We start from the raw sequence: 18,969 nt of genomic DNA on the forward strand, positions 1-18,969 counted from the left end.
GGAAACACCAATGCCCTTGAACAGTAAATCCTACAAAAAAGGATATGGTCCTAACCATCATGGGTAAAGCCCTCCCCATCATTGAGCACATCTACTCAAAGCATTGTTGCAGGAAAGCAGCATCGATCATCAGGGACCACCACCACCTAAGTCATGTTCACTTGTCGCTACTCCAGGAAGGTAGAGGAGCCTCAGGACTTACCACCATGTTCTGGAATAGTTACTCCCCTCAACCATCAAGCTTTGAACCAAAGTGGGTAACTTCACTTGTCTCATCATTGAAATGTTCACACAACCTATGGACTCACTTTCAAGGACTCTTCATCTAATGTTCTTGATATTTATTGTTTAATTATTTTCACTATTTCTTTCATTTTGCATTTGCACACCTTGTTGCCTTTTGAGTATTGATCGAACACCAGAGTTGGTGCAGTCTTTCATTGATTATATTATGGATTTATTGAGTATGCCTTGAAAAAATAAATCTCAAGGTTGTATATGGTGACATATATGCATTTTGATAATGAATTTACTTTGAAATTTGAACTGATGCTGCATCTCATTCAAATTTCAACAATCACAAAGTTTTCCCAATATAAAAGTATACTCATTGGCCAAACAAGAGAAAATCTGCAGATGCTGGAAATCCAAGCAACACGCACAAAATGCTGGAGGAACTCAGCAGGCCAGTCAGCATCTATGGAAAAAGTATAGTGCTTAGCCCACTGTTCTGATCTCTCGATACCCATGTCTGTGTGGTTAGGCATAGCTCAAATACCATCTATAAATTTGCTGATGATACAACCATTGTTGGTAGAAGCTCAGATGGAGATGAGAGGGCATAGAGGGGGAAGATATACCAACTAGTGGAGTGGTGTCACAGTAACAACCTTGCACCCAATGGCAGCAAGACAAAACACATGTCAATTCTCATAGAGGGATCTGAAGTGGAGAGAGTGAGCAGTTTCAAGCTCTTGGGTGTCAAGATCTCTGAGGACCTAACCTGGTCCCAACATATCGATGCAGCTATAAAGAAGGCAAGACAGTGACTATACTTTATTAGGAGTTTAAACAGATTTAGTATGTCAACAAAAACACTCAAAAATTTCTATAGATGTACCAGGGAGAGCATTGACAGGCTGCATCACTGTCTGCTATGGGGGGCTACTGCACAGGACTGAAAGAAGCCGCAGAGGGTCATAAATTTAGTCAGCTCCATCTTGGGTACTAACCTACAAAGTACCCAGGAGTGGTGCCTCAGAAAGGCAGCGTCCATTATTAAGGACCTCTAGCACCCAGGACATGCCCTTTCCTCACTGTTACCATCAGGTAGGAGGTACAGAAGACTGAAGGCACACACTCAGCGATTCAGGAACAGCTTCTTCCCCTTTGCCATTCGATTCCTAAATGGACACTGAACCCATGAACACTAACTCACTTTTTTAACATGTATCATTTCTGTTTTCACACAATTTTTAATCTATTCAATATACATATATTGTAATTGATTTACTTATTTATATTTTTTCTTCTATGTTTTGTATTGCATTAAACAGCTGCTGCTATGTTCTTTTTTGTAATTCAAATTTTTATTATTATTTATTCGTATCTTACAAAGCAGCACAGCATGTCATGGAGCAGATAGAGTACAGCATATTTACACAGCCATCCCATGACAGGAAAACAAGTAAAACTTAGGAGGAAGTTCTAATTTAAGTTTAAATTAACATACAACCAAAATTGATCCCACGCGTCTTGCACTTTTCCCTCACTGTTAATTCTTCCCAGCATGTGTTCATATGATGAAATCTTAATCATTTCCTCAGTCCATTCCTTCACAGTGGGACATACGGGTTTTTTCCAGTTTTGCAATATAGTTCTTGCAGCTGTGATGAGACCCACCTTTAAAATAGTGAACTTGTCATTGTTTACATTAGGTATCATTGTCCTATCACCTAGGAGACAAAGTTGTGGGCACAAGGGCAGTGCGGAACCCCACCAATTCCCCAACAGATCAAGAACTTTACACCAAAATGTACGAACCATGGAACGCTCCCAAATCATGTGAAAATATGTGACACTTCATTTTTACATTTTCAGCATAAATTATTATCAACAATCCCCATTTTGTAGAGTCTAGTTGGTGTCCAATAATATCTGCGTACTATCTTATATTGAATAAATTTCCCTCTCACTTCCCTAATATGTCTACCCACATTTGATAAAATATTTGACCACTCATTATCTTCAACATCGCTTCCAAGATCCTTCTGCCATACTGCTTTGAGATTGTTACACCATTCACCCACAGAATGCTTGAACATTTTATAAAACACTGATGCTTTATGAACTTCCTGTGGTAATGTAAAGTATTCAGTTAAAGGGTTACTTTCGGCAGCTGCTATGTTAAGAAATTTCACGACACATGCCAGTGATAATAAACCTGATTCTGAAAGTCAACTGTACACTTTTCCACAGATGCTGCCTGGTCTGCTGAGTTCCTCCAGCATTTTGTGTGTGTATATACTCATTGGCCCTCCAGTAAATTATCACCCATGACTTGTATAAAATCAGTTTGTTTTAAATATTGTGTAATAGTTTGAAATTAAAGATCACAATTTCTTTTCCTATCCTATTGCAGTGACTTGCAAGATACAGGCAATTCTCGTAAAACCAGCACTGATTGTCCAACCTCTATTACAGTCACAGGTGTATAGCCTGGAGAACAGGCACCCTCCACCCAACTTGTCCATGCCAACCAAGTTACCCTAATGAGCTAGTCAGAAACAGGACAAGTCATTCCCTATTTAGTCTTCTTTGGAAAGCACTCCACAGGTTGGGTACAAGTATTGTTTCACATTTTGATAGAGAAAGATAATGAAGGAACTGCAAATGCTAGCATTATCAGTAACCTGACTCCCAAGCAGCTCTCAATGATTATCTGGGAATACATTCAAATTCTATAGGGATAATTTAGGAAACATAGCCAACAGCACTCTGAAACTTCCAGCTCTGGGTTTCTGTACATGAGTATGGTTGGAAACAGGAACACACTACCTTTAAGAGGTAGTGGAAACAGATAGCCTCAGTGCTTGGGAAGCATCCAGCCAAGCGCCCAAATTGCCTAAACAGAGATTATGGATCTAATGTCAGTAAATTTGATTAGTATAGATAGGTACAAGATAGGTATGGGTGAAAAGGGACAAAGGGCTTCTTTCTCTACTGTATGACACATCCTCATCCAATAGGCTGCAGCTGTTCAAGAAGGGTGCTCATCAGGGTAGTTGGGCAATATACTCACATGGCAAAACACAGTGTATTAACAAGGCCAGCATGTATTGCCCATCCTTGATCTGAAATCCATCATTATTTGTTCAGTAAATCCCAGTTCATAGTAACTCTTCCTAAACAGAAGGTAATCTTGTTTGGAACAGATGCAATAGCAGTAACTGAGGAATGTCTGTGCACTCCATTGGAGGTAAATGAGCATGCTACATCTCACAACACTAGGAACACACCCTGTGTTTTGAGTTAAACTACGATACGGGGAATTGGCAGAAAACCATAAACTTGACTTGTCCTTGTAAGCAGCAAGCTTTTGCTTTTCTGGTTACTCTGAAAAACAGTGTTTATTAGAGAATACAGTTCATTAGGTTCTGAACCAAGTATTTTTATAATGCAGTAGAATAGTGAAACCTGCTTAAAAATAATTTAGACAGGTATATAAAAAAGGTGTTTGTATAGTTTATTTGAAACATTAAAAGATGATTGCACTCAAATATTTTGAGAATGTAAACAACCAATAATATTTGGCTAATTACTCTAAGGAAATCAATGGTGGACCATTGATGGGTACTTGAGAGACCATGTTGATGTCAACAGAGAAACAGGGAGGAGGCATGAAGCCAATGAGATTCTTCCTTTTGGTGCTGGACCACCTGGTTAGCATATACAGCATTGTTACTATTTCTTCTTTCTGTGTCGTGTCTTTAATGGCAGTACATGCTCCTCCTCCCTTATCAACTGTTTAGCAAACTATGAAAGGCACACTCTCTATGGTATCAACAAAGTTTAACTTTGACACCAGAACAGTTGTCCCCAAAACATAAACACATTTCTTTAGTGGCAATGCCCAACTTGTGGATTGATTCTGGTTTTAAAGCTTCAGTCCCACTAAATTTGATTAGTTCTTTCTGATTTACATTGATATTATAGGAACTTTTTTGAATATTATGGCAAGATCATTTGCACCAAAATTAAACTTGCCCCTGAACTAAAATTACATTAAAAAACTAATACTCAAGAGTTGAAGCAAAAAAAAAAGAATTGCAGATGCTGAAATCTGTAACAAAGACAGAGAATGCTGGAAACACTCAGTATGTCAGGTAGCGTCAATGGAGAAAGAAACACATTACTGTACATGCTTAGGGTTCTTTTGATAGAACTGGAATGGTGAGGAAACAAGCATGCTCATTTCCAAGGAGAGCACGGGGTGAAGTAATTATCAAGGTAATAATTACTTTAAAAAATCAGCAGTTGCAGATGAAAGGAGGAAATTAATTGAAACAGAAAAAGTTCAACATCAGTGAAGATTAATAAAAAAAAGTGGTTCCTGATATTGTTGTATCAATATTATGTTGCAATGGCTTAGATGTACTCATATAGAAGGTGCTCTTCCTCAAGGTCACTTTAAACACCACTGAAGCAATGCAGAAGGCTGATAAAACACAGTAGAAGCAGAAAATTTAAATGACAGGAGAATGGAATCAGGATCAGCATTGCATAATAAAGAGAGGTCACCAATCTGCAATATCTACAGGAGACCAGAACTTGAGTACTCAATTCAATGCAGTAAATTTGAGGAAGAGCAGGTGAATTGATGCTTCACGTCCTAGTTTGGGCCCCTGTAGAGTAGAAAAGGTAGAGTTAAAAGGGCAGCTGTTTCCATGGGGAAGTGGCAAGAAAGGAAGCATTTTGTGGAGATGGGAGAGTGAACCAAAGAATCGCAGAGAATGTTGATATGGGGATCGTCGATGTACTATATGCTGCGGTAAAACCCCAAAGGAGGTGATGATCATAAATGAATCGGGAGTAAAAGACGACTCTCTAGACAAGTGTGCAGCTCAGTACTCAGTGAAAGCCAATAAAATAGAAAGCATTCTTCTAGGGTGCATCACAACCTGGTATGGAAGTTGTCCTGTCCAAGACTGAAGGAAGATCGTGAACACGGTGCAGCACATCACACAAACCAATCTTCCGTCCTTGGACTCACTTTACACCGCACGCTGTCGGAGCAGTGCTGCCAGGATAATCGAGGACATGACCCACCCAGCCAACACACTTTTCGTCCCTCTTCCCACCAGGAGAAGGCTCAGGAGCTTGAAGACTCGTACGGCCATTTTGGGAACAGCTTCTTTCCAACTGTGAAAAGACTGCTGAATGGATCCTGACCCAGATCTGAGCCGTACCCTCCAAATATCCGGACTTGCCTCTCTGTTTTTTTTTGCACTACCTTACTTTTCATTTTTCTATTTTCTATTTATGATTTATAATTTAATTTTTTAATATTTACTAATTTTTACTATTTTAAATATTTAATATCTGTAATCCAGGGAGCGGAAAGCGCAGAATCAAATATCACTGTGATGATTGTATGTTCTAGTATCAATTGTTTGGTGACAATAAAGTAAAGTAAAAGAGGTGACATATAGTTTGGAGCCAGGATCTACTACAGCTGCTAACTCCCCTCCCCCAAATTCTCAACATAAATATTATATTATCTTTAAAAAAAATCTTAACTTTAAAAGAAATTAGATTTCCTCTTATACTGGGAAATTTTGTTATTTTAAAAGCCTATTTTAAAAAACATAGTTAACTAAAATCATGTCAATAGCATATTTCTGTAGTTGTGTGGTCATCAGTACATCAAGGCTCATGTTAGCCGAAGAAGAAGAACAGCTTTCAAAGACATTCACCAAAAGATTCAAAAATAAATCTGAAGATGAGGATGTCAACAGAGATGTTAATCCTATAAACATGAGACACATGGGGGTGAGACTGGTCAGTACTAATAAAACAATATAGGCACACAGCAAATCTGATTGCCCCTATATACTTGGTCAACAATGGAGTTCCATCCATCCAGTCAGGAAACCACCATGTAAGTCTCTAATATGCAACTTCAAGGCAAAACCCTTTTCATTACAAAAATGTCATAAATATTAACTTACTGCCCACTCATTTAACCACTCCAGACACTTTTCTCTTTCTTCCTTTGTCTCTTCACTATACTTTTTTACTTGTAATTTTTCAGCCTGAACTCCAAGAATAGAATTCCTATCACACAGATCTGTCATACATTTCAATTTTAGTTCCCTGATTATATTATGTAGATTATTGACATACAATTCCATTTCCCAATTACTGTCCATCACGGGTGTGAAGGGGTCAGGCGTGGTCACCTCTACTAACTCTCCTTCCACTGGAATCCGCAGGTAATAGGCATGAAGCATCATACGGTAAGGCTTGCTATCTGTCTTGAAACTGTAGGTGAAGTCACCCACTATGGGATGCCCCACAGAACTGCAATGAACCCTCAGCTGATGCGTCCGACCTAAACAAAGGAAAGTGAAGCACATTGAAATAAGTCAAATCTGCAGACTTCTAAAAAGAAAACACAGGCAAACTTTCGATTATACAAGGGTTGTGTTCCAAAGAAATGTCCACTAGGTGAATTCTCCCCAAATCAGAAATGCCTACTTTCTATGGTTACCCATATCATATACATACATCTGTTATAATATTTCTAGTTCATTTAATAATCATCCTAACATTACCTATAATGAAATATATATTCTATCCAGCCATTAACGAACAATATGAAACATTTTATTTTTATAAACTTGAAAAATGTTTTAAACACGTATGGGAGAATTTGCATAAAGTAGGATTTCCTTAAGTCAGGTTATTCCTAAACAGGGAAGCCCCTGTGAGGATAATGTCCACATCTTTAATCAATTTGTATCTTTAAATCTCTTTTCTTACATTTCCTTACCACACAGGCAGCCATTCCCATCAAGTATATCCTGGCTCTCTTTGTAATCTCTTTAATCCTGCTCTCTCATTTATTTCCTTATAAATGTTTTTCTCACATATGGCACTCAACTCCACACAATTCTTCTGCAAGCCACCTCCAAATGGATAAACGGAACGTGAGATGAAATGGGATATGAAACTTAAGCAGGGGTTGGGTGTTGGGATGGAATAGGCAAAATCTAGATAAACACCACTAGAAGTCAGGATTGATCCCCAGTCACATGAACTGTGAGGCACTGGCTCTACCCACTGAGTCACTTATTCTTGCATCTCCAAAATATGGTGCCACTATGTCAAAGGGTACATGTCCTTTGCAAAATATAGAAAAATGTATTTACTAATTTCTAAGAAATAGGTTTCATCAGCAAAGGCCAACATTTAATGGTTTAAGAAGATCAGTACTTTTGAGTCTACATTTCTTGGAGTGAAGATATTCTGTGATGTTATGTAACAAGTTACAAAACTTGACCTTTTTTTAATAGACATCCGTTAGTCCTGTGAGACCATGGATTTGCGCCTTGGAAGGTTTCCAGGGCGCAGGCCTGGGCAAGGTTGTATGGAAGACCGGCAGTTGCCCATGCTGCAAGTCTCCCCTCTCCACGCCACCGATGTTGTCCAAGGGAAGGGCACTAGGGCCAATACAGCTTGGCACCAGTGTCGTCGCAGAGCAATGTGTGGTTAAGCACCTTGCTCAAGGACACAATACGCTGCCTCAGCTGAGGCTCAAACTAGCAATCTTCAGATCACTAGACCGACGCCTTAACCACTTCGCCACACTCCAAATCTTGACCCAGCAGTGATAATTAAATGGTGATATACTACAAAAAAAAATCAGGATGGTATGAAACTTGCAGAAACAAAGTTACAGGTGATCTTCGAGATGATGGAGATGGCGAGTCTGCAAAATTCGAGAAGCCACAGCAAGGTGCGTTAATGCATCAGTCACAGTGTAATGATGGTAGAGGGAGTGGCTGTCTTTGTAGATGTTCAGAGGACCAATTAAGAAGGCTGCATTGTCTTTGATATGTGAAGCTTTTTGATAATTGGTGGGGAAGCAGTTATTATGGAAAGTATTCATATCCTGCTATCTCACTTAACTAATGGTTTTGGGAATCAAGGAGTTTAATAGTTTACTGCAGAATATCTGCTGGGAGCCATTGTTTTATGTGGCACTTCTAATTAAGCGTCTGGTGTTTGGTATACCCTCCAGATATTGGTAGAAGGATATTCAATCATGGTCATGAGATTGATCATGCCAATATATAGCTGACTGGACTCTCTCAGTCACATAGGACATTTGATTACCAGGTATTTAAGATGAGACAGTTACTTGCTACATAGCAGCCCATGCCAGAATATTGCCCATTGTTTGCAAAGGTGTTTTCCCTTTTACCCAAAAACCTTGGTTTGAGCTAAACATTGTCACAATCAACAAACTTTATATCTAACCCAGTCAGAGAGAGAACCAGCTGAGAACCGTGAAGACAAACAGTAAGCCACAGTGCTAAGGCGTGAGGAGGAAAGGGAGCAATAGTAAAAGAACTGTATCCAGAAAAAGGTAAGATGACCAGGATTAGAGTCATAGAACACTACAACACAGAAACAGGCCCTTCAGCCCATACAGCCTGTGCTAAACTATTAATCTGCCTAGTCCTATCAATCTACACCTGAACCATAGCCCCCACTACCCCTCCATCCATGTACCTAATAGAAAAAGCCTAATGTTCCCTGGTCAGACTGATTGTAGTCTGTAGCCCCAACTAATGTCTTATACATTTCCAGATGATCTTTTATTTTGTGTCTCTGCCAGTATCCTGTGAGTGTGTTTTTAATTACCTTATCTGCATTTCTGATGCCTCCAAGAATGTGTACATTCATGTGTACATGTGTACATTCCATGAAAATGAATTTGGAGAAGGACAAAGAATACATGTTAAATGGAAGAACACCAAGAGGTATGGAGATTTAATGGGATCTTAAGAATCCATGTCTACTAACCCCTAGAGGTATCAGATTTGCAGATGAAGTAGTTAATAAAAACAAACAGGATACTGGCAGAATCATAAAATAAAAGAGGAACAAGATAGTGCTGGAAATATGCAGTATAAAACATTAGTTAGGCCACAGCAAGAATACTGAGTGCAGGTTTGGTTATCAGAATAAAAGAATGAATACGAGAAAGGGGAGATCCTTTAGGCGTGGCCATGGATGGAGAATTATATTTATTGGAAAGACTCGACATTTTGGGGCTGTTTATTTATTTAGAGATGCAGCATGGAACAGGCCCTTGCAGCCCCACGGGCTGTGCAACCCAGCTACTTAACACTAGCTTAATCACAGGACAATTTACAATGACCAATTAACCTACCAAACTGGTACTTCTGTCAACTGAGAAAGGAAACTGGACACCCAGGAAGAAACCCACACAGTCATGGGAAGAACATACAAACTCCTTGTAGGGCACACTAGGATTGAACTCCAAACTCTAACGCCCAAGCTGTAATAGCATTACGCTAAACCGTTATGCATGTGTAGCATTTTCTTTGGATCAAGGGAGAACATAGAATAGTACAGCATAGTAACAGGCCCATGATCAAGTCAAAGTAAATTAATTATCAAAGTTCGTATACAGGATGTTAACATATGCTATCCTGAGCTTCAGTTTCCTGCAGGCATTTACAGGAAAATCAAGAAATACAATAGCTAATTAAACTAGTAACTAAATGCCTAAACGAATCCCCTCTACCTACACAATGTTCATCTTCGTCAATAGAAGATTTAAGAATCTCTCAAATCCTCCGCTGTGCTTGTCTCCACCACCCCAGTAAAGTGTAGGCAAACGGTAAAGATCCATTTCCCTTTGCAGATCAGCAGCAAGATTTAAGTGATTAAGTAGAAAGGTTGGAAGAGAGGTGAGTAAAAATATTGAACGAAATGTGGAGTCCAAAACCCACTGCCTGAAGTAGAAATTGTCAAACAAGTCCTCTGTGGGGCACTTGAAGAACCATGGACCTGTAACTGGGAAGTGGAATTAACTGGCTACCCTGGACACCATGTGGCTAAATGCCTGAACCTATGGCAATAATTTCCACGATTTCTATTTCCACTATGGTGGTTGCATCTTGAGATCTACAGTATGTCCAGGGGACATCCATTTAAAGTAAATGGTAAAAGGATTAGAAGTGATTTGAGAATTCCGTTGGCTCTAGATCTCCATGAATAAAGGTCCCAAAATAAAAGTAAGTTAAAGTAACTGTCTTTGTCATCATATCATCTGAATAAATACCATACCAAGGATTCCTGCTAAAATTGAAGTTAATAGGGATCAAATTAAACTCCATTGGTTAGGCTTATTCCAATCACAAACCACATCAGTGGGATTGTTGAAGGCCATTCATTAGAACAGCAGGATTTCTTCAGGATAGTGTTCTTTGTCCAAGAATCTAATCTCATGCCATTGTTAAACCGATTTAAGAAATCTATGACTTTACACTCCTGCAAACTGCTTTGCAGACATGCTGTCTCATTTTCTTTCTGTAGCCATGTTGATCGAAAGGACGACTTATGAGCTTGACAATGGCAGGTTATTGCAAGGTTAGTCTGCAAGACAGTTCTCCCAAATTGGATATGTCCTTGGATATTTACAAGGAGGATTTTGACAGATGAGTATCTATCTGTTGTATCCAAATCCAATACCTTGGTTACTCCAGCTTGTCCATTTGGTTTCATTCTTATTGTAACTTTTTATTGCAATGTTTTGATATGTGAGAACAGTCAGAAGTCAGATAAGACCAGTTTTCCTTCACTAAGACATAAATGAGATTTTAGCACAATCTGATTAACTCTGTGATTCTTGAACATAAACTTTTCTGACCAAAACTTACATATTGCTTTCACAGGACTTGGCCTTGCCTTTTATATATGAGCTAAAGTTTTAGGCAGCATTACTAACCTGTTAACGGTTGGAGGAGTACTTTTGTAACTGGATCTCCACTGTAGAGACCTCTTTCCAAAACAGTCAGCTCAGTCTGACAAGACTTGGGATTTTGACAACCTTTATACAATTACACAGAAATAACTAATTTAAAGACCAGTTTCTTTCACATAAAGTCTCACAGCAGATGCATTTATATTTAATCCATAAAATTAAAACCCCTCGTCCCAACACAATAGTTAAAAGCAGAATTCTAATTTTCCCAATTATTCATATTCTGAAGATTCACTGTTCTGATTCAGTAAATCTATTAACAGATTATTTTTTTCCTTGAACCACATAATCTAGACTTCTTCATTTTATCCAAACTAAATTTGAGACAATGCACCTTCAGCAATTCCTGTCCTGTCTCCCTCTCTTTCTTCCCTGGGGATTTTAACACCCAAAGATAAGGTTGCCAAGTCTTTGCTTTGCTCACCTACTCTTGCAAGCTGTTAGCATCTTACTCTAGATGCATATTAAGTGCCAGGTGCAGGAAAACTTCAATAGGAGAAAGGAAAGAAATTTATAATAGAGCAAACATTTGATTATTACTTCTCAAAGAGATGGGGGGGATCTTAAGTGAATCTTTTGCATCTGTATTTACAGAGTCTATCGAACTAAGGCAAAATAGCAGTGAGGCCATAGACTGTATACGATTACAGACAAGAAGGTGCTTGCAGCCTTGAGGCAAATTAGGATGAATAAATTCCCTAAGACCTGACAAGGTGTTCCCTCAGGTCAAGTGAGAGGCTAGTGCAGAAATTGAAGGACTCTAGCAGAGATACTTTAAAAAATCCTTACCAAAGGGTGTGGTGCTGGAGGATTGGAGGATAGCTAATATTGTTCCATTGTTTTAAATAGGCTGTAATAAAAAGCTGGGAGATTATAGGCCCATGAGCTTGACATTAATAGTGGGTACATTTATGGGAGGTATTAAAAGGAACAGGATATATAAGTATTTGGATAAACAGGACCTGGTAAGATATTGTCAACATGCCTTTGTGCATTAGGTCCTGTCTAACCAATCTTATAAAGTTTTGAGAGGAGATTGCCAGGAAAGTTGGATAAAGGAAAGTATTGAATGTGGTCTACATGGGAGGTTGATCAAGAAGGTTCAGTGTTTAATATTCAGGATGAGGAAGTAAATTGGATTCAACATTGGCTTCACAGGAGAAGCCAGGGAGTGGTAGTAGGTGGTTGTCTTTCTGACTAAAGGCCTGTGACTAGTGATGTGCTGCAGAGATTACTGTTGGGTCTGCTTTTTGTCATCTATATCATCAATCTGGATGATAGTGTGGTAAACTGGATCAACAGATTTGTGGATGACACCAAGATTGGGGGCATACTGGATAGTTATCAAAGATTGCAACAGGATCTGAGCCAGCTGGAAAAATGGGCTTAAAAATGGCAGATGGAATTTAGTGCAGACAAGTGTGAGGTTTTGCACCTTGGAAAGACAATCTAGGGTAGGATTTACACAATGAATGGTGGGCACTGAGGAATGCAGTAAAACAGAGGGATCTGGGAACACAGATCCATAATTTCTTGAAAGTGGCATCACAAGTAGATAGGGTCAGAAAGAAAGATTGATAGAGTACAGAGGAAATTTACAAGGATATTGCTGGTTCCTGAGTTATACAGAAAGGTTGAACAGGATAGGACTTTATTCTCAGGGGCATAGGAGAATGGGGAGGGGGAGCGGGGATTTTATAGGGGTACATAAAATTATGAGTGGTAGATAAACAGGCTTTTTCCATTGAGGTTGGGTGAGACTAGAACCAGAGGTCATAGGTTAAGGGCAAAAGTTTAACTATTTAAGGGGAACATGAGGGGAAACTTCTTCACTCAGAAGGTGAGCGAACTGCCAGCAGAAGTTGTGGATGCAGGTTCGATTTCAGCATTTAAGAGAAATTTGGAAAAGTACACGGATGGGAGGGCCAATGGTTCAGGTGCAGGTTGATGGGACTGCGCAAAATAAATGTTCAGCACAGACTAGATAGGCCGAAGGGCCTGCTTCTATGCTGTAGTACCCTCTGCCTCTGACTCTACACTTTGCTTTTCTAATGATAAGCAGTCCTGATCATTTAGCATGCTAAGATTTTATCAGTTTCCAGTTAATTCTGTAGCTGTTGTACTTGCATACTTTACCGGGCATTCCTTCAGTACACATCATGTGTGTCATTCCTCTTGTTGTATTTTTACCAATTGCATGATTTATGGTCATTCTGTCCAAAGAAATGTGACCTCTGACCTGCAGTAAAGATCACAGTATTAGATTATGCATACGACCCTTATTCCAAGACCCAGCTGCAAATCTTGAACAATTTTATAGACTTTACAAATGTACTTTAATTATGCTCACACTCTTTGAAGAACCTAAGGAAACAATAGCAATGAAAGCAGTTAAAAGGAGTTCAAAGTTTGGAATTTTGTGTGCATAGAAAATTATCGAAGAGACAAAAGAGATCATGCTTTGTATATTCAATAGTCATAAGAAATCTTAACTTCAGACAGCAAACATCCAAACTCTGAGCAATGCTCAGTTTTAGGTTGGAGTGTCGACAATCAGAATGTAAGTAGCGAGAGTCCAAATTAAAAAGCAAAACCTAAAGATAATTATAAAAAAAACAAAACGCTGGAAATACTCATTAGGCCAGGCATCATGTATGTGCAACGCGCTGTAAGGTTTCACTGCAATGTAATGGCTTCTCTGTAATGTTCATTGCTGAGGTAATGGTTTCTCTGTAGCAGCAATGTTTGGGTTATGGCGGTTATGGCTGGAGATAACTGGACTTTCATATGCCTGTTAGCCAATCAGAGATTGTTGTTTTGTCTTGTGTATCTAGAAGGATGTTGTTTTTTACAGTCTGTTGTTGAGGAGAGATGAAGAGGGAAGATGTGTGCAGAGAGAGAGCTGGTAGACCACCAGACAGAGTGGACGGGGATCTGAGGGTCCGAAGGTCGGTGACACTCGGAGGAGACCAATGGTGGAAGAATGAGTACTGAGTGAGCTCCAACGTGACTTTGACTTGACTTGGGCCCTTTTTTTTGTTTGTTTATTTTCATTACTAACCCTATATTCAGATTAATAGTCATAAAGTTCTATCATTTAATTACATATGGTGTACTGTCCGGTATTTTGCGTTGCGTGTGGGCTTGTAACTGGGGGAACATTACACAGCATCCACACAAATGTGATTACCCAGTTTAGCGGGGCCGAAGGCTGATTCCCCTAGACGAACGTGAGCTGGGCGGGCCTGAGGATTACATATGGAAAAAAATAAGTTCTATAAAAGTAAGTAAACAAGTTAGTTTTCATTTGCAGAGAGGGTGGGAAGGGAGGAGTAGAAAGTATAAAAGAAATACCTCAGATTGGGCGAGGCCAGGGTTGCTTAAGAGTTTCTCATGTCTATAAAGTTATCTGATTGATTAATTGCGAAAGTCAGACAGAGGTGAGGAAACAAAACAAGAAAATGACACATAAAAGTTAAGAAATGCAACTTGGAGCTGTTGCTGAGATATAAATGCAAGGCGAATGTCAGAAATGCCCAGCAAGCCTTCCCTTTTGTTCTTTCCATCACTACCCACTTAGCCCAGCAAGACTTATTTAGACATCTTCTCGGCTTTGATAAAAGATCACTGACAGAAACTTTTACTACTTCTCTGTCTTCAGATACTGGCTAACATGCTGAATACTTACAACAATTTAAAAAACATTTATTTCCAGCATGTTGCTTTCACATATTTTGCAAAAGTCTTTGTAGTGGAATTACTAAAAGCATTCCAAAACCAGAAAGTTACCAAGGGCCAAAGATAAAGACATTTAAAATAATGCCACCATTGGAAATGGTGTTCCAAAAAAAAATCAGACAGGATCAAAGCTGACAAATCCCTTGAATCTGATGACTTTGCATCCTGTGGTTCAATGGAAGGTTTCACGGAGTAGCTATCATATTCCAAAACCCCTCAGGTTCTGGAAAGGTTCCACAGATTAGAAAATGGCCAAGATAACATCTCCATTCAAGAAAGAACAAACAAATTTTCTAACAGTTATCAAAACTCCCTGGAATCCATTAGGAAAGTTATAAAAGAGCACTTAGGATATCATAACATGACAATTAGGTAGACTTACGGTTCTCGGATTTATTAGGTGGGGGGTGGGTGGTTTGGTTCATTGGGCCAGAAGGGCCTGTGCTGTGTTGAATCTCTCGGAAAAAATCTTGAAAAATACATCATGAATAACAATTTTTTTAGATTCTTGGCTGAATATAACCAGCAGGATTATCTTATGGAGATAGTCCTTGATGTTAAAATATTTGATCAAATGTAGCATTCAAAAACTCAGGAAAAAAAACAATGCGAATCATTTCAAGCAACACACATAAAAGTTGCTGGTGAACACAGCAGGCCAGGTCCATACTGTACATGGTTATTGAGTTTATTGAGGATAGCCCATTCAAAACTACTCAGTTTTTGAAGTGTTCCACATGCCCAAAGACAACACTGAGGGTCAAGCTGATAATTGGCAACTGACATGCAATGGAAATGACACACAATGGCAACATTCAACAAAATAAGTCGAACCAACTCTAAAACAGAAAAAGAAAATGCCAGGAATGCTCAGCACGCCCATAAGATCATGAGACACGGGAGCAGAATTAGGCCATTCAGCCCATCGAGTCTGCTCTGCCATTCCATCATGGCTGTTCCAGGATCCCACTCAACCTCATACACCTGCCTTCCTGCCATATCCTTTGATGCCCCGACTGATCAGGAAATAATCAACTTCCACCTTAAATATACCCACAGACTTGGCCTCCACTGCAGCCTGTGGCAGAGCATTCCACAGATTCATTACTCTCTGGCTAAAAAATTCCTCTTTATCTCTGTTCTAAGAAGCTACCAATTAATTTTTAGGCTGTGCCCTCTAGTTCTGGATACCCTCACCATAGAAATATACTCTCCACATCCACACTATCTACTCCTTTCAACGAGTTCCCCACACATTCTTCTAAATTCCAGTGAGTACAGGCCCAAAGCTGCCAAACGCTCTTATGTTAACCCCTTCATTCCTGGAATCATCCTTGTGAACCTCCTCTGGACTCTCTCCAATGACAACACATCCTTTTGTAGATACAGGGCCTAAAACTGTTGACAATACTCAAGTGCGGCCTGATTAGTGTCTTATAAAGGCTCAGCATTTTTCTCCTTGCTTTTATATTCTATTCCCCTTAAAATAAATACCAACATTGCATTTGCCTTCTTTACCACAGACTCAATCTGTAAATTAACCTTTTGGGAGTCTTGCATGAGGATTCCTAAGTCCCTCTGCACCTCTGATGTTTGAACCTTCTCCCCATTAAGATAATAGTCTGTACTGTTGCCCCCTTTACCAAAATACATTATCATACATTTCCAAACACTGTATTCCATCTGCCACTTTTTTTGCTCTTTCTTCCAATCTGTCTAAGTCCGACCACATTGGTCCTCAGCACTACCTACCCCTCCATCTATCTTTGCAACATCTGCAAACTTTGCTGCAAAGCCATCACTTCCATTATCCAAATTATTGACAAACAGTGTGAAAAGTAGCGGTTCCAATACTGACCCCTGAGGAACACCACTAGTCACTGTCAGCCGAGCAGAAAAGGCCCCTTTTATTCCCATTCACTGCCTCCTGCCTGTCAGCCATTCCACTTTCCATGCCAGTATCTTTCCTGTAACGCCATAGAATTTTATCTTGTTAAGCAGCCTCATGTGTGGCACCTTGTCAAACATCTTCTGAAAATCCGAGAAAATGTCATCCACTGCCTCTCCTTTGTCCACCCTGCTTGTTACTTCCTCAAAGAACTCTTAACAGATTTGTCAAGCAAATTTCCCTTTACAGAAACCATGCTGACTTTGACTTACTTTATCATTAGTCTCCAAGTACCTTGAAACCTTATCCTTAATAACAGACTCTAACACTTTCCCAACCACTGAGGTTAGGCTAACTGGCCTATAGTTTCCTTTCTTTTGTCTTCCTCCCTTCTTAAAGAGTGAAGCAACATTTGCAATCTTCCACTCTCCTCCGGGACCATGCCGGAATCAAGTGATTCTTGAAAGACCACAACCAATGCATCCGTTATCTCTTCAGCAAGGTCAGGTTACATCTGAGGGAACACAGATCATTACAGCACAACACAGAAAATTAGCCTATGATGTTGGGCTGAACTTTTAACTATTCCAAGATCAATTTAGCCCTTCCCTCTCACAGAGTCCTCCATTTTCCTTTCATCCATGTGTCTATCTAAGGGTCTCTTCAATGTCCCTAATGTATCTGCCTCTACCACTACCTCTGACTGCGTGTTCCATGCACCCACCACTCTCTGGGTAAGAGACCTGCCTCTGACATACCCCATACTTTCCAAACAACGCATTAGAGCAGTGGTCCCCAACCACCAGGCCGTGGACCGGTACTGGGCCGCAAAGTATGTGCTACCGGGCCGCGAGGGAACGATATGATTTGGTGATATGAGTCAGCTGCACCTTTTCTCATTCCCTGTCACACTCTGTTGAGCCATTACGCATGCGAGGTCATTACCCGCACATCATCTGTGTCAGCACGGGAAGGAGATCAACTCCTTAAGCTTGCAAATGACGGCGGGCTGAAAGGTATATTTGACATAACATCTCTGCCGGCATTCTGGATCAAAGTCAAGGCTAAATATCCTGAGATAGCCACGAAGGCACTGAAAACGTTGCTCCCATTTCCAACATCCTATCTCTGCGAAACTGGATTTTCTGCAATGAATGCAACGAAAACTGAATTGCGGAATAGACTGGACATAAGGAACCCCCTTCGAGTATCGCTGTCTCCCATCACCCCTCGATAGGACCGTCTTGTTTCAGGAAAACAAGCCCAGGTCTCCCACTAATTCAGCGATATTGGTGTGTTGCAATGATTTTATATGTTCATATGGGGAAAATATGTGCTGTGTGTTTAATATCCAAACGTTACTTAAAATGTTATGATGCTATTAACTTATATAACCATATAACAATTACAGCACAGAAACAGGCCATCTCTGCCCTTCTAGTCCGTGCCGAACGCTACTCTCACCTCGTCCCACCGACCTGCACTCAGCCCATAACCCTCCATTCCTTTCCTGTCCATATACCTATCCAATTTTTCTTTAAATGGTAATATCAAATCTGCTTCTGCCACTTCTACTGGAAGTTTGTTCAACACTTCAAGCTCCCCTGATAATTGACTTATCACTATATTCATGCGAGGAAAATATGCGCTGTGTGTTTACTATTAAATTCGTTAGATAAACTCTTTTAGAAACGAAATTGAGTGTATTAGCCACTTATCTCCGATATTCCGGTCGTGATTAACACCCCCCCCCCCCACCCCAACCAGAATCGCCAAAAGCGATTTGCAGAAAAAATATCAGCCGCTACATACATGCGCAGGTCACGCATGCGCAATGGTGCCCACGCAAGGCTTCATGGTCATTGTAGTCTTTCTCTGGGTGAACACAACGTATTTGACTGCAACTCTTGGCCATTGGCAACCCTACCCACCCCCGGTGGGCCGGTCCGCAAGAATATTGAACCGGTCCGCAGCGCAGAAAAGGTTGGGGACCCCTGCATGAGAGTTATGCACCCTCCCCCCATATTAGCCATTTCTGGTCTGGACAAAAGTCTCTGACTGTCCACTCAATCTATACCTCTTATCATGAACACTTATATCAAATCACCCCTCATCTTCCTTCTCTTCAAAAAGAAAATTCCTAGCTCACTCAACCTATCCTCAGAAGACACACTTTCTAATCCAGGCATAATGCTGATAAATTTCCTCTGCACCCTCTCTAAAGCTTCCATAAACTTTCTATAATGAGGTGACCAGAACT

At 40.0% G+C, this 18,969-nt stretch overlaps 1 protein-coding gene across 4 annotated transcripts in view; it reads right to left on the minus strand.

The window, feature by feature from the left end:
* Window positions 1–1,590: 1,590 nt before the first annotated feature.
* rpusd1 (RNA pseudouridine synthase domain containing 1) overlaps window positions 1,591–18,969 on the minus strand; it is a 54,326-nt gene continuing 36,947 nt past the window's right edge. For 2 of the 4 annotated variants that reach the window (XM_063058889.1, XM_063058890.1), the window contains 3 exons: window positions 13,220–13,322; window positions 11,048–11,149; window positions 1,764–6,613 (listed from right to left, as the gene is read on the minus strand). In XM_063058889.1, the coding sequence (XP_062914959.1) occupies window positions 6,222–6,613; window positions 11,048–11,149; window positions 13,220–13,322 (597 nt within the window). In that variant the 3' untranslated portion in view covers window positions 1,764–6,221. Of the gene's footprint in view, window positions 6,614–11,047; window positions 11,150–13,219; window positions 13,323–18,969 lie in introns of all 4 variants that reach the window. The other 2 variants (XM_063058891.1, XM_063058892.1) reach the window with 2 other exon arrangements.

This window comes from Mobula hypostoma, chromosome 9 (assembly GCF_963921235.1).
Source record: "Mobula hypostoma chromosome 9, sMobHyp1.1, whole genome shotgun sequence".
Lineage (NCBI taxonomy): Eukaryota > Metazoa > Chordata > Chondrichthyes > Myliobatiformes > Myliobatidae > Mobula > Mobula hypostoma.